The sequence below is a fragment of the Conger conger genome, chromosome 3 (genome assembly GCF_963514075.1).
Source record: "Conger conger chromosome 3, fConCon1.1, whole genome shotgun sequence".
Classification (NCBI taxonomy): Eukaryota; Metazoa; Chordata; class Actinopteri; order Anguilliformes; family Congridae; genus Conger; species Conger conger.
The window spans coordinates 34780728-34807631 of NC_083762.1; the positions used below are offsets into that span (position 1 = coordinate 34780728).

General features: G+C 46.0%; 1 protein-coding gene across 6 annotated transcripts; it reads left to right on the plus strand.

Annotated features, from left to right (window-relative positions):
- The first annotated feature begins 8644 nt into the window (after positions 1–8644).
- ankrd50l (ankyrin repeat domain 50-like) lies at positions 8645–24261 on the plus strand. 6 transcript variants are annotated; one of them, XM_061235887.1, is made up of 6 exons: positions 9232–9395; positions 11709–11975; positions 12164–12924; positions 15035–15255; positions 16521–19997; positions 21373–24261. In XM_061235887.1, exons 3-5 carry the CDS (start codon positions 12524–12526, stop codon positions 19994–19996), a joined length of 4098 nt encoding a protein of 1365 aa, XP_061091871.1. In that variant the 5' UTR covers positions 9232–9395; positions 11709–11975; positions 12164–12523; the 3' UTR covers position 19997; positions 21373–24261. The 6 variants fall into 6 exon arrangements, with proteins under 6 accessions (XP_061091867.1, XP_061091871.1, XP_061091872.1 ...); XM_061235888.1 differs by having other exon boundaries at positions 12271–12924; XM_061235883.1 differs by lacking the exon at positions 9232–9395 and adding an exon at positions 8645–8776 and having other exon boundaries at positions 11709–12924.
- Positions 24262–26904: the final 2643 nt, after the last annotated feature.

Here is a 26904-nt window from a genome sequence, read left to right on the forward strand (position 1 = left end):
GAATACACCTGACTAATCTACTAATCTACTCTTGGTCCCCTAAATTGGGGGGGGACTATGGATTCCTACAAGGATCACAGCATAAAATCCGAAATAGATTTAAATACCCTCCAATTAAACGAGACAGCCTTCACTTTAACCTCATATTGATTGTTGCATTTCAGATCCAATGTGCTCAATACAGAGCCAAAAGAACAGAATTTGTGCTTTGAATTTATATACAGTAATAGAGTGCAGAAATAAAGATCTTAGATCTAGAGTATACATTTAACAATGTCTTTCCAATACCTGTGTGGCTCTTTTGACACTTGTACCAGATTTAAAAATTTGTATACACATTTTGTTCACTGTTTACTGTAGGCATAGTCAGGTCCATAAATATTGGGACATCGACACAATTCTCATCTTTTTGGCTCTATACACCACCACAATGATTTGAAATGAAATGAAGATATCCTTTAACTGCAGACTTTCAGCTTTAATTTGAGGGTATTTACATCCAAATTAGGTGAACAGTGTAGGAATTACAACAGTTTGTATATGTGCCTCCCACTTTTTAAGGGACCAAAAGTAATGGGACAAACTAACAATCATAAATCAAACTTTCACTTTTTAATACTTGGTTGCAAATCCTTTGCAGTCAATTACAACCGGAAGTCAGGAACGCATAGACATCACCAGACGCTGGGATTCATCCCTGGTGATGCTCTGTCAGGCCTCTACTGCAACTGTCTTCAGTTCCTGCTTGTTCTTGGGGTATTTTCCCTTCAGTTTTGTCTTCAGCAAGTGAAATGTTCAATCAGATTCAAGTCAGATGATTGACTTGGCCGTTGCATAACATTCCTCTTCTTTGCCTTAAAAAACTCTTTGGTTGCTTTCGCAGTATGCTTTGGGTCATTGTCCATCTGCACTGTGAAGCTCTGTCCAATGAGTTCTGAAGCATTTGGCTGAATATGAGCAGATAATATTGCCCGAAACACTTCAGAATTCATCCTGCTGCTTTTGTCAGCAGTCACATCATCAATAAATACAAGGGAACCAGTTCCATTGGCAGCCATACATGCCCACGCCATGACACTACCACCACCATGATTCACTGATGAGGTGGTATGTTTTGGATCATGAGCAGTTCCTTTCCTTCTCCATACTCTTCTCTTCCCATCATTCTGGTACAAGTTGATCTTTGTCTGTAAAGGCTTTTTTAGATGTTGTTTGGCAAACTCTAATCTGGTCTTCCTGTTTTTGAGGCTCAGCAATGGTTTACATCTTGTGGTGAACCCTCTGTATTCACTCTGGTGAAGTCTTCTCTTGATTGTTGACTTTGACACACATACACCTACCTCCTGGAGAGTGTTCTTGATCTGGCCAACTGTTGTGAAGGGGTTTTTCTTCACCAGGGAAATAATTATTCTGTCATCCACCACAGTTGTTTTCTGTGGTCTTCTGGGTCTTTTGGTGTTGCTGAGCTGACCGGTGCGTTCTTTCTTTTTAAGAAAGTTCCAAACAGTTGATTTGGCCACACCTAATGTTTTTGCTATCTCTCTGATGGGTTTGTTTTGATTTTTCAGCCTAATGATGGCTTGCTTCACTGATAGTGACAGCTCTTTGGATCTCATATTGAGAGTTGACAGCAACAGATTCCAAATACAAATAGCACACTTGAAATTATCTCTAGACCTTTTATCTGCTCCTTGTAAATGAGATAATGAGGGAATAACACACACCTGGCCATGAAACAGCTGAGCAGCCAATTGTCCCATTACTTTCGGTCCCTTAAAAAGTGGGATGCACATATAGAAACTGTTGCAATTCCTACACCTTTCACCTGATTTGGATACCCTCAAATTAAAGCTGAAAGTCTGCAGTTAAAGCATATCTTGTTCGTTTCATTTCAAATCCATTGTGGTGGTGTATAGAGCCAAAAAGAGGAGAATTGTGTTGATGTCCCAATATTTATGGACCTGACTGTACATCATTAATGGACCTACATGGTTCATAAGTTTGGGGTAAATTATTATCTGAGATAGGTGTTGAGGGAGGTGAATCTAGTATATTTTACCATAGTGGCACTGTGGAATTTAAACCTCTCTTTGCCCTTATCCGAGAAGGACCAGTGTGGACAAATATTTTAGTTTTAACCCAGCACTATGATACATGACTCTATTTATCAAGGTATTGGTTGAAGACCATGCTTAGTTCATTAGATTAATTAGGTGTCCTTGTTCAAAACAAAACCATGCACCCACACTGGCCCTTTCGCGAAAAGATTGGACGTCCCGTTCTTTGTCTGTAAGCTTGCTTTCAAGGAAACATATAGCAGACAAGCTATTGTTGTGAGTCTTGATGAACAGGGAATAAATGTATTACATTGTTCTTTGCAAGAGCTTTTGTAAAACTAATACACAGCATTTACAGAATTATGATTTCAATAATGGGGAAGGACATTGCTTCACAAGCATCTGTGTCTGTTTTAGCTTCTTGCTGCAATGTTTTCTGAACAACCTTGTCATTGTATCAAAGGATAATTTTCTCATTAGTCTGCTCTGCTGACCGTTGTTTCAGCATTTCCTGGTTCAAACCCTGGACCATGTACAGGTTAACCAAGAGTAGGGATTTACTAGGGGTCTCCAAGTAGACACACCATGCCCAATATCTGTTCTTCACCTACACTGAAAAACAGCACAGTTAATTTATTTATTCTTGGTCGCTATATTCAAGCCAAGACTGAATCAATATTTGTCCTTAACTTTTTTTTTCTTCAACAAACAAATCACATGTTTGGTTAAGACAGGCCTATATCCAACTCATGAACTATTTTTTTTTTTCTTAAAACTTTTACACAGCATGACTTGACTAGTTGCCACTGAAATGTACAATAATATACTGAAAATAAAATAACCTGCTTAATATTGTTCCTCAAAGTACCACAGGAGAAAGATTGAATCTGAGACTTACCCCATTTATCAGTATCACATTTCTCAAAAGCTGAGTTGAACTTTGAAGTTAGTAGGTTAGAAACCATTGTGAAACACAGGTCAAACCAGTTTTCAAACTACAGTGTCAATATCAAAGGTAGAACATGGTGAAATTCAAGTGTTGCATTAATGTAGAATTTCTGATTCTTTCTTGTTAACCATGTATCCAGTACTCATTGAGCAGCCATAACAGTGTATTCATATTGTCATCTAAATGTGAATAATATATTAATAGATTATGAATAACCTGTCGTTGTTGTAGCTTTATTGTGATATTTGATATGACAACAAAATAAGAAATATTGCGGGGCCCAAGGAGCAACGTGGGGCATGGGCCTTGCCCAGTTGCATGGATCATATCATGGCTACACCAGGATTTGAACCACCAACCTTCTGGGTCCCAGTGATGTACCTTAACCACTAGGCAACAGGCTTCCTGTGAAACGTGTTCCTGACCGGGAATCAAGCTCGGGCCGCAGAAGTGAGTGCCAAATCCTAACCACGAGAACACCAGAGAATAATGCTCTTTTAGTTATAGGAAGATACTCAATTGTGGTGGGTTGTCCTTGATTCCCTCTCTTGGACTGCCATGGTTTGTAACCTTAAGTTAAACTTATTTAGTGTAATTTGCCTTATTTAGTTAAAACCTTTGTCACCCTTGACCACTAGCCACTATAGAATTCATGAACAATTTACACATGGGTTAAAAGACTTAAAAGTGGTGATTCAGATATTTTCTGTGATTTACTTGTTTCATGAAAATGATTTAATAATTAATAATTACCCAATGAAGAGCTATTTGGCTGCTTTTGTTATAATTACTTTTGCACATAGTGTATTGAACATTTTCGTATTCTTATTTGTCAGCGATCGGACAAAGTGAACCAATCGCAGACACAGGGATAAGATTACAGCAGGCTTTATTGACAAGGGGCAGATCCAAAACATAATCCATAAACAGGCAATGGTCGAGATCCAGGCAGACATGTACATGCGGGGCAGGTAGAGCGTAAACATGAGACAGGCGGTGTTCAAAAACCGAGGAGACAGACAAGCAAAGGTAAAAATCCAAAAATCCAAAGCAGAGCCAAAAAAAAAAAAAACAGAGATCAAAACCAGAAAAATCCAAAGACACAGCAAACGAGACAGAATAAACAGGGACAACTGCACAGGGAAGAGGAAGCTAGAACCAGGATAGGTAACAGAAAGACAAACTAGCAACACGAAACTGAAAAGGATAGGTTTAAATACACCATTAACAAGCACTAAACAAGAAAGAGTTGGAATCAATGACAGGAGACAGGAAGGAAGTACATATAAGAAGTGGGGAGGCAGAGACACGAAATGGGACACAGCTGAAACAAATGCATGAAGGTAAATGGAGCAGGATACTAAGGTGGTCACAGAGGGCAACAAGGAACAAAAATGCAAAGAACTTGTAGCACTTATCATACATTTCTCTTAACATTTTTTGGACGAAAGGCACATACGACTGTGCCGCATTGAATTCAACAAACGCACCTAACTTGTCCTAAATGACAATGTGATTTATAATACAGTATATACGGTACTGTAGGTGGGTTCCGTAGGATATATGGTGAATAGGATTAACAAGAACAAGGGACGACTGATACCTGCAGTTAGACTGCAGTTTATTCATTCATTCATTTTTGGCAAAACTAATAATATGAATAATATGGCAGACCATATTTACTGATAATTAATATACTGTTGGCGTTGAACCTAGCAGACGTTGGCGTTGAACCTCTTTGCAGATCCTCTCCAAATCCTTAAGGTTCCGAGGCTGTTGCTTGGCAACTTGAAGCTTCAGCTCCCTCCACAGATTTTTGATGGGATTTAGGTCTGGAGACTGGCTAGGCCACTCCAGGACCTTAATATGCTTCTTTTTGAGCCACTCCTTTGTTGCCTTGGCCGTATGTTTTGGGTCATTGTCATGTTGGAAGACCCATCCACGACCCATTTTCAGTGCTCTCACCGAGGGAAGGAGGTTGTCGCCAAAAATTTCCTGGTACATGGCCCCATTGAGTGGCTAGAAAAGCAATATATAAATGCAATGATCTGAAGTTGTCCTGTCCCCTTAGCTGAGAAACACCCCCAAAGCATAAGGTTTCCACCTCCATGCTTTCACAGTGGGGATGGTGTTCTTGGGGTTGTACTCAGCATTTCTCTTCCTCCAAACACGGCGAAATAGCTCTATTTTGGTCTCATCTGACCACATCACCTTCTCCCAAGCCTCCTCTGGATCATCCAGGTGTTCTTTGGCAAACTTCAGACGGGCCTGTACATGTGCCTTCTTCAGCAGAGGAACCTTGCGCGCGCAGCAGGATTTTAATACTTCACAGTGTAGTGTTACTGATGGTTCTCTTCGTGACTGTGGTCCCAACTGCCTTCAGGTCATTAACAAACTCCTCCTGTGTAGTACTGGGCTGATCCCTGACCTTTCTCATGATCATTGATATCCCATGAGGCGAGATGTTGCGTGGAGCCCCAGACCGAGGGAGATTGGCGGTGACTTTGTTTCTTCCATTTTCTAATAATTGCTCCAACAGTTGTTAACTTCTCACCAAGCTGCTTGCTTATTTTCTTGTAGCCCATCCCAGCCTTGTGCAGGTCTACAATTTTGTCCCTGATGTCCTTAGACAGCTCCTTTGTCTTGGCCATCGTGGAAACATTGGAATCTGATTGATTGTGTGGACAGGTGTCTTTTATACAGCTACATAACGATGAAACGAGTTGACACAGGTGTTTTGGGTAATGAGTTGAGATTAGGAGTGCTTCTTAATGGAAAACTGACTGGTCTGTGGGAGCCATAATTGTTGCTGATTGGTAGGAGATCAAGTACTTATTTCATGCAAAAATACAATCATAAATGTATTAAATTTATATGATGTTGTTATTGTGGATTATTTTGTGATATTCTGTCTCTCAATGTTAAAATGTACCTATGATTAAAATTCTACACAGTTCCATTCTTTGAAAGTGGGCAAACCTACAAAATCAGCAAGGAATCAAATAATTATTGCTCCCACTGTATTATTATTATTATTATTATTATTATTACGATTTGCTAACTTTGCATAGCATCGTCTGCATAAATGCATCCAAAAGTGTTTCAAAGACATAAGACATAAAGACAAATACTGTAAAGGAACAAATAACATCAGGGAGGCATCTGATTGGCCCCAAATTTATTCTCTAGCACGACAACGACCCCAAACATACAGCCAATGTCTTTAAGAACTATCTTCAGCGTAAAGAAGAACAGAGAGTCCTGGAAGTTATGGTATGGCCCCCACGGAGCCCTGATCTCAACATCATCGAGTCTGTTTGGGATTACATGAAGAGACAAAAGCATTTGAGGCTGCCTAAATCCACAGAAGAACTGTGGCTAGTTCTTCAAGATGTTTGGAACAACCTACCTACCAAGTTCCTTCAAAAACTGTGTGCAAGTATACTTAGAAGCATTGTTGCTGTTTTGAAGGCAAAGGGTTGTCACACCAAATATTGATTTTAACTATTAGCATTTCTATTTTTTTATTTTAAAGATATTTTTTAGGCCTTTTTCAGCTTTATTGGACAGTATACAGTATAGAGAGACAGGAAGAATGGGAGCGAGAGAGAGGGGAATACATGCGACAAATGTCAGACGGTCGGATTCAAACTGCCGGTGTCACGGCTCGCAATGAGCATGCGGTCAGTGCTCTACAGGCTGCGCCACCGAGACACCCCAGCATTTCTATTTTTGAAAGCATTCTTATTTTTACAGCATTTTTTCACACTTGCCTAAAACTTTTGCACAGTTCTGTGGTTCCCTTAACGTCCTTCTGGGTCACTTCCCAGAATCCAGAGAGAGTCTGAGGTTGCACAGGCAGAGTGGTCAAGGGGAGGAGGTTACAGAGCAGTGGAGCTGAGATAAAGTATTTCATATTGCTGACCTTGAATGAAGCTAATGAAGCTGTTGCACTTTTCCTTGTTGGGTTCGATGGTGGACTGGGACTGGGACATAAGGAGATAGTTTATGGTGGAAAACACCATATACTGAATATACCGTATTGTATGTAATATGCGAGAAACTGGCGGTTTCCCAATGAAAAAAGCACACTGTAGAATGAGTATGGGTTTTTGATTAAGCCGGCACATTTATATTCAAAGAGAGAAACATTAACACAATTGTATCAGTGGGGACATGTGTGGGTGGCCAGCATGATAACTATGTGAGAGGAGAGATGGCATAATATTGCTTCAAGAAAATTAATAATCATGAATTGAGAGGGTGAAGAGAAAACACAGGTAACCATCAGCTGAATTTTATCTGTCAAATTTTATTCGCCAAATATACAAAGAGTTCCATCACAAAATGTGTTAAACATAAAATCCAGAAAAAAAATTAGATAAACATGAAAAATACCACTGCATATTGCATCATATCCCTGCAGCTAAACAGTGATCTAGCAAATAAGTGAATAATAAGATATTTTAGTACCAATAAGGGGTGTAAATACAAAATACATTAAATAAACACATAAAATGCAAATACATTAAATATTGAATCAAATCGAATTAAATCAGATTAAATGTAATTAAATATTGCATCAGAATGCAATTAGGCTAGATTAAATATTGCATCAAATAAAATGCAATTAAATTAAATATACAAGTGTGAAAAAGTCCATTGTATTTTACATTTATTTATTCACTCGTAGATGCTACACTAATAAGCTAATTGTCACGCTCGGTATTCCCCCGTTTCAAAGTTTTTCTCTGTCCTTGTGAGTTTCGTGTTTTGTCCCCAGTCGTTTTCTGTAGTCCTGTCATGTTGTTTTTTGTTTATCCTGAGCCTTGTTCCCTGTTTTCCATCTGCAAACCTGTTCATTTCTTTGTACTTGTACTTTGTCTGTGTATTTATACCTGCCCTTTTGCTTGTATCAGTTGCCAGATTGTAATGTGCTTCTTCCATTCCTTCCAGCATTTTTTCTGTCTACCATACGTATATTGACCTGTTTCCCGTACCCCTACCACTGCCTTCAAACTCTTGCCTCCAACTACATTTTGGATTATCTCAGCTGTGTCCGGTAACTCTGTGCACGAACCCTTGCCTGTATTAATGACCACAAACCATTCTACCCTTGAAATTCCCACCTGCTTGTACCTGTCCCCTGCCTGCCTGACCTGTTATTTATTAAATAAAGACTCTCAATCGGATTACTCCCAGTTAACAATTGGTTCGGTTGTTCTGAGCCCTGACACTGGTGTCCTTGAAAATTAGTATCCTTAATGGTGAAAAACAGGTTCTGGTTTTAACTTGGTGAATTTAGCCAGCTAAATCTGTAATCCTGCTTTGTGATATACCCCCCAGGGTTTTTCTTACACCTAAAAACCGAAGCAACGGTCACATAAGAGGATTTGGAAACTTATGGAACAGATAGATAGATCATTGCATTTATATATTGCTTTTCTAGCCACTCAATGCACTTCACAGTGATGAGCGGGAAACTCAGCTTAACTACCACCAATATATAGCAGCCACCTGGGTGATGCATGGCTGCCATTTTGAGCCAGAACACTCCCCACACACTAGCTCAGGTGGAGAGGGAGAGAACAATGTCTTTGCTAATTGAATCAGGGGATGATTAAGTGGCAGGTTGAATGAGCCTGGTTGGGAATTTAGCCAAGGACAACAGGGAGCCCCCAACTGTTTGCGAAGAATGTCATGGGATCTTTAATGACCTGAGTGAGTGGTCATTGAAAGAAACAAAATAAGAGGAAGAAATAAGAGGACGGTAAGTGAATCAGAGGTAGAAAATAAGGGTCAAAAAGATTTACATTTAAAAACATATTGAATTTAACAGATTTTAATTGTTCAACTGTGGAAATAATATATTTGAATTTATTCACATTGTATATTTTATAGTTTTGTATTCAGATATCTAAATTTAAGCTTCCCATAATTCAAATATTTGATATTATAAATTCCGTTTTAAAAACATTGATCCGGGTTACGCAGGAAAAAGAGAACATAACTGAAACGAAATATACCTGCGGCCAATCATCATCCATGTCTGTGAAAAGGGCCAATGATAACCTGATTTTTATAAATGTGGCACGGAATAGCTTCCATGGTGTGCGTCTGTTCTTCAGTGTTACGTGTTAATTTCGTTGTTCAATAGCCTATTAAATGGTGGTTGAAAAAAAAAAAATGTAAATATGGACTAATAAATTAATTGTACAGAGCAGGTGTGAGGAAGCTGTGACTTCTATCTAGCTTTTCCCGCTATTATGGAACTTTTTCCCTGTCCTGCAGGCAAATGGAGTAAAACAAGATCCTGACAGAATTTCCTTTGTGTTACACAATGAGGAAAAAGCCGTCACCCAAACTGCAATCAACCTCGGTTCACAGGGGTATTGTGTTCCTTTTCCTTCAAAATCCACACTGTCGAGGACAAAGTAGCTACACCGTCACCGCACCGTTTATTTTAAGGAACCTCCGGACGGGCACGTGATTATTTCAAATAGATCACAGATATGCATTATATCCTTGACTCAGCCATCAGGGTACAAATGACCAAAAACGGTTACACGTCTTATTTAATAGTCTACTCTACACGTACTATTTAAGGCAAATGCATCCGTTTAGACACATAGTATAGCTCGCAATTCGCATTCCTTCGGTAGACGTCAAAATATCGCTGCTTGCTTTACCCTATAAAAATACATCGTTTTACTAGGCTACCACTCCAAGTTCGGTCGTCCAAGCATGTCCCCCTGCCGGAGCTCTGTCAAGTAAAGTCAATTTCTTATCTTGGAGTTTTTATCTATATTTCCGTAGGAAACTTTGAAGGTTGTATTTAACGTGTTTCAAACGTGAGGAGTACGGCGGTATGAATGAAGACAATGAAACCAGAAGTGAAAAATACCAGCTACTTCCAAGCATTTGAAAAAACGAACCTTTCTTGAATTATCAGTTTATCGCACGCCTAGAAATAATCTTTAGCTTCATTTTAACCCTCAAAGGACCAGGCCCACTAGAGCCAACCTCGGGATTTCTTGTTGTGGATCTGCGGGAAACGCAGCTTTGCATTGGGGGTATGTTCGTATGAAACTAGCTATATGGATGTGTATTGTCTGAGTCGCTCCTCCTCTTGAAATCAGTTAACACTGTATGCCATCGTTTAAAAATCGGTGTGAATCTGAAGTGCATGGTGATATCAACTTGAAAATCACATGTATTCATTCTCATGTTTACGGTCCGTTTAAACATCCCCCACTCGTCCCTCCTGCAACTGCTGCGGCACCTGTAGCCCGCACCGGGCTGTAGTTTAGATAAGTTACTGTAGCTAGCCAGATAGGCTACTGTGTCTTCGTCGGCTGTCCTGGAGTTCATCACAAAATTGAGAGGATTCGCCTTACGGTACACAGGATTAAAATAATCAGTCATTACGAATTAAATGTGCGTGTCCCCCCTGGCACCACACAATAAGTTATTTTTGTATCATTGTGCTTTTTAATATCCGCCATGAAATTATTTCGTTGAGTCAGATGTAGTCTATTTGTGGTGGATTGCACGCCTAATCATTAGGCTGCTTTATGTGGTACAGTTTCGCTAGTGAACAACAGTTAAACAAATATTTTTGTTTACTTCTTGTTGACGTTTTACGCACTTATTTCCTAAGACGTTTTTGTCGCCGTATGCTATTTCATAACAGGAAAAATCATGCATGTCGAGGAGCTACGCGTTGCATAATCGAATTCACCTCTGTGGACACAGAATTTGATCACTTCAGACGATTTAGGAAAAACCAGTATCAGATTAACATAATTTGAACGATGGGTGTGTCAGTCCCGGAAAAAGACACTTCAGCCATTCGAAATAGCGGGGTCGTCTCCGTGTTGATCAATTCGGCTACGTGATGAGCAAGGGATTGATTATTTGTCAGTTTTATGGAGCAGTCTGCTGTTGTGTTAAACATCGCATTGATTTCATCCCTCCACACGAAGATTAAAATACCCCCGCCATTGTCGATGTCCTTGAATCAGTTCATTAAAAACAAATATAGTATTGCAGCCATTGTACCTTTCAGTGTGACATAGTAGAGCGCCGTCTATGAAACGGAGCATGTAACGTTAGGCTAATAGAGGCAGGTGCATTCGGGGAGGGGGGCAACCACCCAATCATTTTGATCTAAATTGGATTGTTATTGTAAAATCTGTTTACTCATGGTCGTAGCATGTACTGTAGCGTGTCCTATAGGCTATGAGAAAATAGGTTGTCTTTAGAGAGACAAGTCTTGTGGCTTGTTCAAACCTGTATACTTTTTCATAGCCTGTTCACCTGGGGAAATTACTACTTGTGCCTTGTTTGTTTGTTTGTTTATTTATTGAATTTAAAATAATAAGTGACTGTTGCATATCCATGTTGCATATTGACAGAACTACACATGGCAAGTTTCATTGTTTGTTTAACATCGGAACAGGCAGCCTATGGCATGACTACTCTGATGTCAGAAGTATTTGTACAGTAGACGGGTTCTTATTTCCTGTTTGTGTGTAATTTCCATGTATTTTTGGTAAAAAAAAATTGGGAGACATCTAGGGCTGAAGGTGAATATTGCTGAGTGGCTGTAGGCTCTGTCGGTAAACTTTGACCTACTGGAACCTTGTTACCTCGCTTTTCTCACTCATGTTGCTCTCTCTCTCCCTCCCTCTCTCTTTCAGTTTGACTGTGAGCTCCTCCATTGCATGCCCTGACATGCTGAGCCAGGGGGGAGGAGAACAAGGAGGACAAGAAAGACCGGAGAAAGAGAGAGGAGGAGAGAAGTCGTTGAGAATCTCCTGAGAGAGGGAGCGAGTGTGCCTGTGTGTTTTTATGAAGGATGAGGAAACTGCCAGAGCAGGAGGTGAACGGGAGCAACTTAGCAGAAAGGAATTTTGAAGAAGGGAAGGAGACAGAGCGAAAGTGAGAAAATGTGTACGGAACACTAAGTGAGTGAGAGAATAGGGAGAAACACACAATGTGATTACTGTCTATGTGCTGCTATCTAAAGTGCTCGTGGCCATCTCCGTCAAACAGGAAGAACAGAGGACTGATTATCAGGAGAGATCCTGTACAAAGAGCACTACTTTCTCTCTTGTTTTTTTGTTTTGTATTTTATTTTTCTCTGAGGAGTTAGGCATGTGGGTGTGGCTGCTGGAGTTCCCCGTTGGTGGAAGAGGGCAGAGCCTGCACTGGTCTTTACACACGTTTGTGCTGGGTGAGATTGTGCTTCATTGCTCCTAGACCCACATGCACCCAGCCCTGTGGAGTGGTTAAGGGTAAACGGATCAAGCCGAGGGAAAAGGGGGTCCTGGATGACAGAGGAGGGGAGAGGTTTCCTCAAAGTTGAATAAGGAAGAAGGGCGTCCGCTCTCCGCGGCGAGAGGCGAAGAAGCCCACAGGCACCCGGACGGCACTCTGACGCGGTCCCTGTCGAGGCGGCACGGCGCGGGATGGGTGGTGGCCCGCGTTCGGACTGGCTCCCCCGGGGGAGGCGATGAGCGACGGCGGCAGCGGGGAGGCCCAGGGTCGGCCCTTCCACTGCCGGGAATGGGCCCTGGGCAAGCTGCAGCACTGGCTGGGCACACGCTGCCAGGGGGCCTTGGTGACGGGCGGGCCAGGAGCGGGGAAAACAGCGCTCTGCACCGAGGCGGTTCGGCCCACGTCCAAAGCCGGGTTGGAGGCGGGACTGGCGCCCTGCTGCCTGGCGTCTCACTTCTGCAGGTGGGAGGATGAGCGGAGTGTGGAAGTGTGGAGGTTCGTCCTGGGCCTGGTCGAGCAGCTGCGGGGAAGCCCCCTCCTCCCACCGGGGTATGCCCAGACTCTGGATACCCCCACCATCGCCCTTACTCTGGACCCCCTGCACTGCCAACGGGACCCCGATGATACCTTCAGAAGGTCTTTGCCTCTTCACCTTTTTTAATCTGTTCAGGGTTTTTATTAATTGGCAAGTTCAGAAGGGCTGAATGGCCTGCTCTCATCATTATCCTGATGTTAAAATCATCCTGAAGTTCCCCCTAGAAGAAATGAAGCTGTTCTATTCCATTCTACAGCAGTTTGTATATTTTATGTTCTTATTTAGCAGGGACCATTCACAACTCAGTTTGGTTTGGTTGGTTTAAGGTATGTTCCTTCATTTTCTTAAATGTAAAAAATTGACAACCAGTTTCTGAGGATTTGGCTTCATGCAAAGTGTTTTGTATATTGTGGAAAAAAATCTCCACATTTCCTTTTTATAATTCAGGTTTTTTGAGGTACTGTGCATTTGCACGATTTTTCAAAAAGAAAAATAGGGCAGACAGTTCTGGGGCTTGTTCGGCTTTGCAGAAACGAGTGCATTTGGATATTGCGCAGTGTTTTAAGCACCATTGCATGACTGTGCATTGACATGAACTATGTGCTCCCAGCTGACGCCCTCATTCTAGGTACTTCGCATAGTTTACATTTCTCCTTATTGCCGGTTTGTACAGCTGAGTGTTTTACCGACACCGTCGGGGTTAAGTGCCTTGCTCAAGGGCATAGCAACACTGCCCTGCCTGGGATTTGAACCCACAAGCCCAGTTGCCTAGCCACTAAGCTACTTCGCTGCCCTATGGCACTGTTAGTCATTAAAGACCAATAATTACCCTGTCCAAATGTGCCAAAATGGATGATCTATTCCCTCATTGGGACTAGTCAGAGCCTGTAAATTACCCCCAGCTTTTGTATGAGTGTGCAAACACACATGCGAGTGTGAGACAGTGTATTTTTGTGTGCATAGGCCTACGTGTATGAATGTTAGTATGTGTGCGTGTGTGCATGTATGAAAGAGAGAGTCTGTGACGTAGAGTCTGTGTATGTGGGTGAGAATGTGAGTGCTGGGGACATTCAGAGCATTATGGGCCTGTAAATCTCAGGAAGAGTGATTGTTTCTGCTTCCTCGCCTGCATATATATTTCCCTCAATGAAGCAGCCCTTTCATGGTTCAGTCATACTAGGCGTCTTGTCAGAATAGCTGCCTGGCTTCTATTTTTAAAGCTCCTCTGGGAAGTACAGTTGGAGAACAAATCGAGAAATAAAGACAGCTGTTCTCCCAGTGTGTAACTATGGCTACTATTGGTTGTTGTTTGCCCTGTGCGATTACCTTTTTGCAATCCATTCGCCTTTCTGCTGTTTTGCCACATGAGGCAGGAGTCTGGCATCTGGCTGACCTAGAGCAGGGTTCTCTGAAAGAAAGCAAAGCTGTTGGTCTCTTAACTGTGTGGACCCAGCTATACCTTCATAGGGAGAGGAACAGGGCATGGTCAAAAGTGAAATGTAGAGATGTACACCGCCAGAGTTTTAATTCAGATTCTGTGGCTCGAAGTGGCTTCTTGATTTCCTTTTCTGTTTTTGAGCAAAATTTTTGAAATACACATTTTTCTTTTACTACACACAATTTGGAATGCTCAGAGCAAAATCTGGTTTGCCCAAAGCAGTCTCTGTCGGCCAGGCCACACGCGTGTGCCAGCGTCATTCAACCCCATGTCTGTGAGGCTATGAGCGCAGCTCGGAGGCAGCAGGTGCAGTTACTTGCATCACGGAGCAGCACAAGCAGGTGGGGAGGGGCTTTTGCACCCCTTGGTCGTTTGGCTCTGTAGGACAGGGTGAGGGTACAGGGGTGCAGTGGGCTGCCTGACAGGAATCAGTGCTCTGGGTGCCCAGGGTGGGTCAAATGCATAATTGTTTTGGATTCAAATACTTTTCTGTGCTTGATTGATCTTGCCTGGTGTAATTGAGCGAACCAAGAGGACCAGAAGGTGTGATTTGCTACCTCTCTCATTCCCCCACCCGCTTCTCTATGCTGCTATGGAAACGCCCACTGGCGTGTTTGTGTCTTCTTCTTTTGTTATCTTGGTGTTCATTGCACCTATAGCCCCCAAGGCTAATGCTTGGGTCTTTGGTTTTGAAGTCCTAGCAACAACCCATGGCTTGTAATTCTCTTGGTGAAGCATCTGATGTCTCATTCCTATCTGCCCTTCCCACGCAGGGCGGTGCTGTTGCCCCTTCAGGAAACCCCCCCTCCGGCCCACAGGCTCTTCCTGCTGGTGGACTCTCTGGACTCGGGGTCCCAGGGCGGGGGGGTTGTGGAGGGGAGGAGCAGCTCCATTGCAGAGCTTCTGTCCAGAAACCACCACCTCTTCCCCAGCTGGCTGCTGCTCATCTGCTCCGTAAGGCGGCAGAACCGGGCCGTCTACCACATGTTCTCAGGTACCAGCCGAACCACGCTCGTGTATCATATAGATATCATTAGTGCTGCTTCCTGGAGTTCTACCATCTAGCATTCTCTAGGTTTTCCCTCCAACCCTAATAAAACACATCTCATTCAACAGCTAGAGCTCTCGTTAAGCTAATTGGTAGAGGTAGGTGTGCCAAATTATGGTTCAAATGAAAGCATATAGTTGGGTTTGTTGGGTGAAAACAAAAGGCAGTGTACCCTGTGTCTCTCCAGAATCAGTTTGTGCTCCCTGATTTATAGTGTCACTCTCCCACTTTGTTCTAGTGCGTGTAGGACCCTTGTCCCTACATTTGTTGGCATGGATGGCGTGATGTAAATACTTTAATTAAAATGTTTGGAAAATGAATTGATGTAATGGAATTCAAGGACCATGGACCCCCATCTCCATCATCCCCTCTGGTGTCTAATGTAATATCCCATCTCAACCTGTGATCTGGCCCCTCACGGGCTCACCTTGACTTGTTGGGTGGGTTGCCCGATGCTGTACCATCGTTTTGCCACTAGAGGAACCAGCGGCTGAGAAGCTCAGGCTCCAAAGCACCTCCAGCCAGTGTGGACAGAGCCTGCAGGGTTTTAAACCGCACAAATCCCTGCAGACGGTCCAGACGAGACAGAATCGATGCAGATTCTCTTGCCCACATGCCATTGTTCTGTTTATTTCTCTTGTCTGTACAGGACCACACTTGAATGCTTTTAGCTGTTTTTACTGCCCACATTGGACAAAATTAGCTTGTTTTTAAAATTAACTTCCTACGCAGTCATTACTGCAGAATTGGTGATCTGGGGGTTTAGTTGCATCTGACGTGTTTTGGAGCATTTAGTATTTCAGGCAATGACAGTGTGAGGCAAAGCTAAAAGCAAATTTAGGGTAAGCAGAGCCAATGGACGGGAGAAGGCAGAGTGTAATTCTGTGAACTGGATTAAATCGCTGCTGCTGACTTGTGTTTATCTATTCTGTATCATTGGGGGTGGAAGCCATGTAGACTTCTTTCACTTCAGTTTCATTTTCTCTCATTCCTCTCCATTACTGTGGTTAAGGCACGGTGCTGTCAGGCTGTGCTTCTCTTCTGTCTATTTCAGCCGATTGTGTAGCCTACAACAACCAATGTGGAAAAATAAATGCAGCTTCTCTTTACTCTCCTCTGTCCTCCATTCTTGCTCTCTTTGTTCATCGCATTTCCTCTCCCTTCCTCCCCACTTTCCCCTCCCTTGGCGTTCCCCCTCTCCTCTCGTCCAGGGTTCCGTAAGCTGGTGCTGGACGACCTGCGGAAGGCGTCGGCGGTGCATGACGTGCAGCGCTACATCCTGCGGCGTCTGGACCAGGAGGGGGCGCTGCGGAGGCATCTGACCCCCGAGACGGCCGAGATGCTGAACCTGCTGCACATCAAGAGCGGCGGGTGCTTCCTGTTCCTGGAGCGTGTGCTGGACGGTGTGTCACGGGGCCTCCTGGCGGTGCGCGAGATCCGCCACATCCCCGGCACGCTCAACGGTCTCTACCTGTGGCTGTGCCAGCGCCTCTTTCCCACCAGCCTCTTCTCCCAGGTGCGGCCCCTGCTCAACGCCCTGCTGGCCAGCCTGCACCCCCTCACCCCCGAGCTGCTGTACCGCGCCCTCTGGACCCGCGACCCTGCCCTGGGCCCTGACGAGTTCCGCCACAGGCTGGACGCCGTGTCGCCGCTCCTGACGGAGGGGGATGCGGGCGCCGTGTTCCTTTTCCACGCCAGCTTCGCTGAGTGGCTGACGGATGTGAAGTACTGCACGCAGAGGTACCTGTGCAGCATGGAGGATGGCCACGCCCTGCTGGCCATGTCCCTGTCGCTCCGTGCCTCGCAGCTGACCACACCCGAGATCTGCCAGCTGGCTAATCACCTCCTGCGTTCCGGGATCCATACGTCGGACCCCGCCCTACTGGCGCTGTGGATGGTGTGCACCGGTGTTCCCGCTGTCGGGGACGACTCAGTTTCGCAGACTTCGCCGCCTGTCCTGGTTCAGCCCGACGTCTTCCAGCTGCTGCTTAAGAGCGGGGTGCACCCCCCATCCTACGGGTCTGGTTTTGGGGTACACTGCCTGGAGGGCGTCGGGGGTGGGGTCCTGGGCAAGTTGCCGGAGGGGGCCGAGTTCGTGCGGCTGCTCTTGGATGGCGGAGCGAGCGTGGACCAGGTCGACCCTGTGGATGGTCGCACCCTATTGGCCAGCGCCGCACACTCAGGCGCGGTCGACGCTGTTGAGCTCCTGCTGTCGCGGGGGGGAGACCCCACGCTGGCTGACCACCAGGGCCAGACCCCGCTGACGCTGGCCGCTCGGCAGGGCCACCTCGGGGCGCTGCGCGCTCTGCTGGACTGGCCGGGCTGTCACAAGGCCATGCTGGAGCACGTGGACGGCGAGGGCTGGACAGCCCTGCGGCTGGCGGCGTGGGGAGGGCACGGGGAGGCGGTGCGCCTCCTACTGGATGCTGGGGCGGAGGTGGACGGCAGCGACGCCGACGGGCGGACAGCGCTGCGGGCGGCGGCGTGGGCAGGGCATCAGGAGATGGTCCTGGCCCTGCTGGAGCACGGCGGGCAGCCGGACAAGGCCGACAGAGAGGGCCGCACCCCGCTCATCGCTGCGGCGTACATGGGCCACCGGGAGGCCGTGGAGGCCCTGCTGGTGCACGGGGCGCGGGTGGACGCGCATGACTCAGACGGCCGGACGGCGCTGTGCGTGGCCGCCATGTGCGTGCCAGCGGCAGCAGGGGGGCGGGGCCACGGGGACGTGGTGAGTGCGCTCCTGGAGAGGGGGGCAGACCCCAGTCACCGTGACAGTGATGGGATGACGCCCCTGCTGCTGGCGGCATACGAGGGCCAGGCCCAGGTGCTGGAGCTGCTGCTGGAGGCCGGGGCCGACGTAGACGAGAGCGCCGGTCTCCGCGGCAACGCCTCGGCGGCCGTCACCCCTCTGCTGGCTGCGGCCTCCATGGGTCATGGGGCAGTGGTAAGCACGGCGCTCTTCTGGGGCGCCACGGCGGACGCCATCGACGGGGAGGGCCGCACCGCGTTGAGCCTGGCGGCCGCCCGGGGCAGCGTGGAGGTGGTGCGTGCCCTGCTGGACCGAGGGCTCGACGAGAACCACAAGGACCACCTGGGCTGGACACCGCTGCACGCGGCTGCTTGTGAGGGCCACCGGGCCGTGTGTGCCGCTCTGACGGAGTGCGGGAGCCTGGCTCGGGTCGCCGAGCCCGACAACGAGGGCCGCACGCCACTCGTGCTGGCCGCCCAGGAGGGCCACTGCGGCACGGCCCGGCTCCTGCTCGACCGGCGCTCCCCCATCGACCACCGCGGCTACGACGGACGTTCGGCCCTGTCGGCCGCCGCGCTGGAGGGCCACAGCGAGGCGGCGGAGCTGCTGATGAGGCGCGGGGCTGACACGGACGTGCGGGACGCCGAGGGCCGGCCGCTGCTCTACCTGCTGGTGCTGGAGGGCCGGCTGGACATGGCGGCCCTGCTGGTGCGGGAGGGCGGGGCACCGCTGGAGTCGCGTGACTCGGAGGGCCGCACGGCACTGCACGCGGCCGCCTGGCGGGGCAGCCCAGAGGCGGTGGGGCTGCTGCTGCGGTCCGGGGCCGACCCCGACGCGCGGGACAAGGAGGGCCGCCCGCCCCTGCACTCGGCCGCCTGGCAGGGTCAAGCCGCGGTGGCCCGTCTGCTGCTGGACTCTGGGGGCGCCACTGCCGACCTGGCCTGCCGCCAGCAGGGCGCGACGGCGCTGTGCATCGCCGCGCAGGAGGGCCACGCGGACGTGGTGGCGGTTCTCCTGGAGAGGGGAGCCAATCCCCGGCACACGGACCGCTACGGGCGCAGACCCGCGAAGGTGGCGGGGAAGAGGGGCTACACCAACATCGTCCGACTCCTGGAGAGTCACGGGGCAGAGTCTTACGCTGGTATCCTGCCCCTACCCTCCCCCGCCTCTCCACCCTTCCAGACCTCCACCCTCCAGACCCAGTCTTCTGCCAGCTCGGGGAGCTCAGCTCCCCACAAGGCACCCCCCTCCACCTCCTCCCTTTCCTGCTCTCCCTCCTCCACCGCCGAGCGCTTCCACTCGGCCCAGTCCTCCACCTGCCACTCCCTGGCCACCGTGCAGACCGCCCCCGCCGACAGCCTGAGCTTCACCCAGCTCATCCAGCAGCACTCCCTCCCCCGCAGCCGGCCCTCCACCCTGCCCCTGCCCACCTCCGCCCACAACAGCCTGCCCCACCCCCAGGCTGGCTCCCCTCCTGCCGACTGCAACACCAACACGCCCTCCCACATGCCCCGCAAAGGGCTCAGCTCCCCAGGGGACAAGGACTGGCCCAAAATCCAGCCCAAGACCCAGGAGGTGAACAGTGCCGGGCTGGAGAGGGAGGAGAGGAGGCAGGGGAAGTGGAACTCGGTGATGGCCTCCCTGGGGGTGAGCCCTGGACAGGACTGCCCCACCAGGACCCCAAAAACCAGGGACGGCCCTCTCCACGGGTATCCTGTCCAACTCGAGGGCCAGGAACTCCAGAGGGATGGTCGGGACACGCCTCGTAAGAGCTCCCTGTCACCACCCTTCAGCTTCCCCTCCCCCAGTGCCTTATCCCCTGAATGCATAGTCCCCCTCACCAGCACTGACCCCCAGCTCAACCTGAAGCAGGCTATCAAGCTGCAGTTCGAGGGGCCCACCAGTGCTGCCATATACAAGCGAGAAACGCCACTCTGAGGTGAGAGAAATAAAGCTGCGATATTAAACACTGACATGTAATTCATAAAACAGTATTCTGTTTCAGTGCCCGTTTGCCATTGGGGGAAATGGTCTCTATGGAAACCCACAAAAATTTAAACTGCATAAAATAAGAAGGATAAAATATTCCAATGCGATCTGATTTAAAATGCAAATGAAGAATAGCATTGCTAAGCGACAACACCATGGCCTTGTAGAGGGAAAACTGCCTGCCCACAACTGAAATCAGAGTCATGGAGCTGGGATTACAGGGCATTAAGTTAATTTGTGAAGGAGACATTTTTTCTTGTTGGTGAAATTTAGCTAAATCGCCTTAATTAGCACCACTGAGAAATAGAACTCGTCATTAGAATTTTGTTTTCCAGGGAATCTGTTCTTTTAAATAATTTCATATTTTCAGCTTCATTTAAAAAATATTGTGTGAAATATTCATATTTGGTTTGTTTTATTCATGTATATTTAAAAGGGATAATATTATAATATTAACTAATACAATTTCTCAAAGGTTTGTTGAATATATAACATTAACAAGAGCCACAGGACCTGTAGATGCAAAACGCTTACATAACACCAGAGATAAACACCATATTTCACTGTAGATAAGACATTTTCAACATAAGTGTCCTTCTTGTGACACCAAACTCTGTGTGGGGCCAAAATAAATTGGGGCCATAACACCCATTTACACTGCTGAATTTCCATTGGAACAGGGTTTTTTGGTCAAATGAGTCCACAGTTAGTCCTGGGGCTCTTGTTAAGTTCAATGGAATCATGGACTCCACAAAGTACCAATACATTTTGGCCTAAAACTTGGTATCGAGCCATCTGGAAGCTCAAACTTGGCCGCAAATTTATCTTTCACAAGACAGTGATCCAAGCCTACCTCAAAATCAACCAAGATATGTTAACTGACCAGGAAATGACCACCTCTCGTGAGCTGAGAATAAGAAGATTCTAACTGATATTTTTGAAAAAATTAGTTGGTGTCATAAATATGTAGGTTATAGGGCACTAAATATATGTGTGAAGTTTTATACAAAAATACTGTTTAAAAGTATGAAAGAATGCTCAATTTAAAAGTTGTTTCTGCTTGGAGCCCATTTGCTTTTGAATCTTTGAAGCTGAATCTCTCAACTCTCTGAAAGCAGATTGAACCTTCTAATTCTCAGATCACGGTTGAAGCATCTCGAAAATGTGTGTTTTTAATTGAAGGATCTGAGGGACCTTGAAAGATTCTGTTGTGGGGGGGGTGCCTTCTGAACTTTGCCTACACCCTACAAATTACAGAGGGGGGCGTCTCCCCAGCTGCCTGGGGGAATGTGTGGCATGTTAATGACAGCTCTGCTTGTTTTTAGGAGGGCACGGAGGCGTGGATCCCCGAGGAGCAGCTGCAGTGTGGGTACCCGCTCCGAGGTCAGCCTGCCGCTCGGAGGGGGCGGGGAGCCCCGTGCCGCTCCGCTCCGAGCCTGCCGCGGACGGGAGGAACCCGGGGACGCATGAACAGTGCTCTGTTTACATTCCAGAAGTTTCCTTTGTCCACCACTGGAGGAAAGAGCAGCTGTGTACCCCCCCCTTTCTGGCCCACAGGAATTAACTTCAGTTTCAGCTGGGTCTTTATATTGTGCTGGAAGAATTACTTACTGGGGGGCCGTTGTTCCACTGAGGAGTGTGAGGGGGCCTCTTGCACATACAATACAGTACAATATTACTTTATTTATCCCACATGGGCAATTTAAGAGTGAAAAAGACAACATTCAGTACTGGGAGACGCATACATCAGTACAGACAGCAGGCAGCACTGGCAGACGCATACATCAGTACAGACAGCAGGCAGCACTGGCAGACGCATTCATCAGTACAGACAGCAGGCAGCACTGGCAGACGCATTCATCAGTACAGACAGCAGACAGCACTGTGCGCAGAGCAGTATGAGTCAGGGGGGATGGGTGTGGGGCTTGTTTTTTCCTTTTTGTCTTCTAAACCCCTGAGTGCAGATTAGCACCAGCCGCTTAGTTTTGACCAACCAGCATAGGTGGAACTTTTAAAAGTTGGGAGCATTGCACACTGTTTCACTGTTATTGAGGGGGGCCAACCCCCACATGGTGCTGGGGGGTTGATTGTCTGCCATGCTCATTTAAAACGTAAAACTAAAATACAGAAAGGTCATCTGACTCATTCACTTTTGGGAAGAAGGCCCAAGAACAGTTTGCGTGTTACCAGAGCGGTTTCAATGTTTCTTTTTCCTTCAGGGTCAGTGAAAGTGAGAGGCGCTGACAGTCTCAAGAATAACAGTGGTGATGTTCCAAGGTATTTATGGCTTTGACCTTTGCCGGAGAGGTCCTTGTGTTCGCGTTTCACCTGGAAGATGTTTGCTTGTTATTCTAACTGGCAGCTCATTTCTGTCAGCATGACTGTCTTTCACGGTACTAGAACCTGTGCAGCAGCCAAGTCAGGGTTAAGTGGGCTGGCTTATAACCCGCAGCTTCACCTGAACTCAAGGTTTTACAACAGGGCCCATAAATACCTCTGGTCATGTCATAAGGGGGAGACAGAATAAGTGGGGTTATCGCCAGTACCACAGGGATAACGCTGCCAGACCCATTCTCATCTCATAACTGATATTACTTACTTGGATACTAATGCATCACTTCAAATTAATTCTGGAAGATGGAATGCAGTGACTCAGTGTAGGAAACTCACATTCTTGTAATGTAATGTAATTCTTCCATCTGTGAGCAAGCAGACGAGGAAGGGAAAGATGCTAGGAGCCTCTCAGCTGAAGGCACTGACTAAGAGAGGGAAAGAGGATTGAGAGGGCTGGGTCAGATGTCAGACAAATTAATAGAAATGTCCTATCACTTCCCAGTCGGTGTACAGATGGCAGTCGTTCACACGACAAAGTCTGAAAGGACAGGAGAGCAGCGGTGTTAAAATGCTAAGGAAAATGAGCGAACCCCCGAATAGGCAGAGAGTCATACTCTGTGGGATCTCACATGAAGACTTGCAGGACTGTCACAAGGCTTAATGCTCAGTGTGTGTGCCTTTTACCAACACACACCCACCCAAAGTAAAATAAATAAAATAAAACAAACATAGGCCTGGCAGGTCTTTTACAAGTGGTGTCTCTGCTACTGTGCTTAAACAGGGAGTGTTGAACCCCTGAAAATGGTCAGGAAGCTTAGCACAGAGACGTAGGAATGTGGTGTGACCCCTGCCTGTCCCAAGAGAGCTAGAGCAGACATGTTTACCTCAGGGGAACCATGGTGGCAGACGCCAACAACTGTGTTATTTAGTAAATAAGTGGTCATTCAGATTTCCAATAGGTTGCTTCTGATCACCACCAATAACATCAGAATAAATATTATTTTGTTGTAATGGTGGAGAACTTTGTGACCCCTATACATTTGTATGTAGTATCTTGGTACTGTACTTATGGCCATAAAGTATACAGAGAAGTGAACTGATTGTTAATCACTTGGATCAGCTGTCAGAGTAGGTTCACTGAATAGAAAGAGCCATCCAGCTGATAATAAGTTCAGTGCATCTTTGTAGTTTTTATTAAAAAAATAAAAAAAGCATACTGATAATGGTGAATCATAGGGTTTGAATGTGTGTCAAACATGCTCCAGCCTGCCATTGACTGAGCCTGGGTCTTTGAGCACTGGTTTCCTGTACACTTCCTGTGAGAGAGCCCTTGTTAAAATGTACCACTGACATGAGCAAATGTGGATTATACGTATGTCTAAACAACTGCATATCTCATACAGCGCATATAACAGGTGGATCGTGTCAATTGATTGGTGTGAGTCATGGAATATGTATTCTGTAGAGCAAGTACTTCTTGTGATCCACCAAGGATCTACCAAGCTGTGGAAGAACATTGTATTGCACTTAGTCAGTGATTTGACTTTGTCTGGGTGGCCTGTCCCCAGTCACTGTGGCCACTTTAATAGCCAATCACCAATATTTGTGGAGCTGACGTTCAGGGAGAAGACCAAACATACCCCTGATTTGTAAGGGCTTGTTGATGTGGTGCTAGATCAGTGGAAACTATTGTACAAACTTGTACCTGTAACACATCTGCTAATGTTGTACAGATGTTTTTGTATCCTGAAACATTCTACCTGCTGGTCTTGTCATGGCTTATAAGTTAAGGTGCCTGTAACAAGACTAAAACTCTCAAGAAAATCAGGTGTAATTTGGAAAATCCCAGTTTAAATAAAGCTTGACCTTTTTTTTCTGTCCATTATGTTGCTGTGATATATTGACTTGCAGTTATGTGTTAAACACAGAGTCATCAGCTGCCATTGCTCATACTGTCCTTATCAGAAGCTGCCTGCAGGTAACTGGTGGGACAGGTGGAACAGGTTTGTGGCATGTTCTTCCATACTCCTTCCCAGCTTCCCCTGCAAAGTTTCAAAAACACATTTCTTAATTTGGAGATGCACATATTAATATTTATGCCTTTTTTTTGTTCAACCCCAGTATGCTATTGTAAATAGCTGTAAAATACAGTGTTCAGTACCTGATTATTTATATCTTGTTCAATCTACATGTGCATTGAACAGTCTAGGTTATAAATTACTGTAAATGTCATTTTAATGTGGTAACAGCAGGCAACCCTAATGTTATAATTTTTCAGGCCCACAGCATGGCCATCCTAAAAAAAATGGAAGGGGTTTACCAATTCACTTCCACGGATAGTTATTTTAAGCACCCAGGAAATGTCCACACAATGGGAAAGATCTTGTGGACAAAAATACTTTAGTGTGATTCAGGCTACTGTATTAAACCTGGTGCAGAACTGATGTAACATTTACTTTCTTAAAGAAATTGGACAGAACACAGGTGTCATTTTGTTTAAGTTGAAAGCCAAAGGCCTTTCCTCTTTGCTTGTGAGGGTTGGAGGAGGAAAAGCAACCAGTGTATAGCCATCTGTTCATTATGCAGTCATGCATTCTGGCTTTCATGTGGGAAGTGCTGGGACACATCCAACAATCTGTGACAATTGAGAGCTGAAATTGATGGAATATTGTACACCTATTCCAGGAGATTCTGGAACAAGGTGACACAGGGTTCACACCATTCCTATGACCATCTGGGGGGTATTTCACAAATTGTATGAGAACAGGTTATTCATGTTTGTCATTGCTCACCTTTTAAAGTTGTATTTGGATCGCAGATTATTTTTTGCCTGTGCGTGGGCATGCTATACATTTATTGTGCTTATTATGGTACAAATAGTAAGCCTATTTTCATCAGAATGCAATTGAATTTGAACAGATTTAGTAATTTTATGTTCCAAAAACGCAATATGCGCCAGCACGTCCACTGTACTATAGGGTATCACGTTCTATACCCTATAGGTTGCGAGGGTCATTGAGTTTTAATCGTCTATCCTTCCCTCACATCTGTTAAGTGTGCTTGTCGCATGTCACAGATGTAGTTGGGAAATCCCTCCATTGGGGGCAGACAGCAAGGGAACAGAATGTGTTAAAGTAGAATCGAACCCAGCCCCTCTTTGTGAAATATCCCCATGATCATTAGACAGACTCGCAAGGCCAAAAACGCACTGCAGCTAAAGCTAAAGCATGCTAGATACTTGGCATGTTAATTCATCACCTCTTGAATTGAAGGCAGTTCCTTTAAATGTGTTTTTAAAGTTACTGTGAAGATCATTGAGAAGAGGAAGCTGGTGTGAAACTGACCTTAAACTTGGCTTATGTTTAGGCATCATATTAACAGTCATGTCAATGACTTAATACAAATTTAAATACTTTTCTTTCTGAGATAAATATGTTTTCAAATAGTGATCATCGCACAGTATCAGATTCTATTGCAAATTGTAGGACACTATAACCACTATAAGTAAATTACAGTAACATGAATTATACAGAAGTGTCATGATTGTTGTCCCAAGAGTAACTGCAGGATGCCCCGTTTTTATGTTTATTCTGACACCTCCTGGCCCTCTTGTGAATGACCCTCCATTTGTGTGTCATTGACAAACTCCCTGTGGTTTTCTCTGTAAGCAGTTGGAGGCACAGAAATTGAGGGTGGGCATCTTACAAGATTACAATTCCATTACAATCACTTATCTAGAGCGATGCACAGAAGTGGAGAACACAGATGTTTGTCTCAGGAATACAAAAGTGAAGGCCCAACAATTTTCATTTTAATAAAAGAAAATATGGCTACGGATAACCTATCTATATCTATATCTTTTCACAACTGGATAAATATATCCAGGTTCTTCCTCCATTACATATGCCGTATCCATCATCTCCTGATGGAGAAAGCCACCCAATTCCTAGTCCAGGCACTCATCATCTCCCATCTGGATTACTGCAACTCCCTCCTGGCTGGTCTCCCAGCTTGTGCCATCAAGCCCCTCCAGCTGGCCCAGTATGGTGCAGTCTGCCTGACAACCAGTCAGCCCAGGTCGGCTCATGTCACCCCACTCTTTATTGCCCTCCACTGGCTGCCTATTGCTGCATGCATCTGCTTCAAGGTGCTAGTGTTGGCATTCCAGGCTGCTACAAGCACTGCCCCACTTTACCTCCAAACTTTAATTGCTCACTAAACCCAAGCAAGACCACTCCAGTCTGCCAGCTCTGGTCGCCTTGTAGTCCCCTCATTGCGAGCACCAAGTGGTTGAGCTGCACATTCATGCCTGTCTTCTGTTCTGGTTCCTCAGTGGTGGAATGACTTGCCTACCACTTTCAAAATAGCAGAATCCCTCCCCATATTTTGATACTTTTTCAGCTTATGCCTCAGTTCTCCCTCATGGTTTACAAAATAAGGTAATGTCAGTGTCCTTTTCACAGCAAGCTTCCAGCATAATAATGCAATTCTAAAAATGTGCTAACTTGGAGAAACATTGGTAG

What these genes read in the sequence shown, in the direction of transcription:
- ankrd50l (XM_061235883.1), top strand. Translation starts at nt 12,524, where the DNA reads ATGAGCGACGGCGGCAGCGGGGAGGCCCAGGGTCGGCCCTTCCACTGC. An exon ending in CCCGATGATACCTTCAGAAG is followed by an intron (nt 12,925 to 15,034) that starts GTCTTTGCCTCT and finishes CTTCCCACGCAG; the next exon opens with GGCGGTGCTGTTGCCCCTTC. An exon ending in CGTCTACCACATGTTCTCAG is followed by an intron (nt 15,256 to 16,520) that starts GTACCAGCCGAA and finishes CCTCTCGTCCAG; the next exon opens with GGTTCCGTAAGCTGGTGCTG.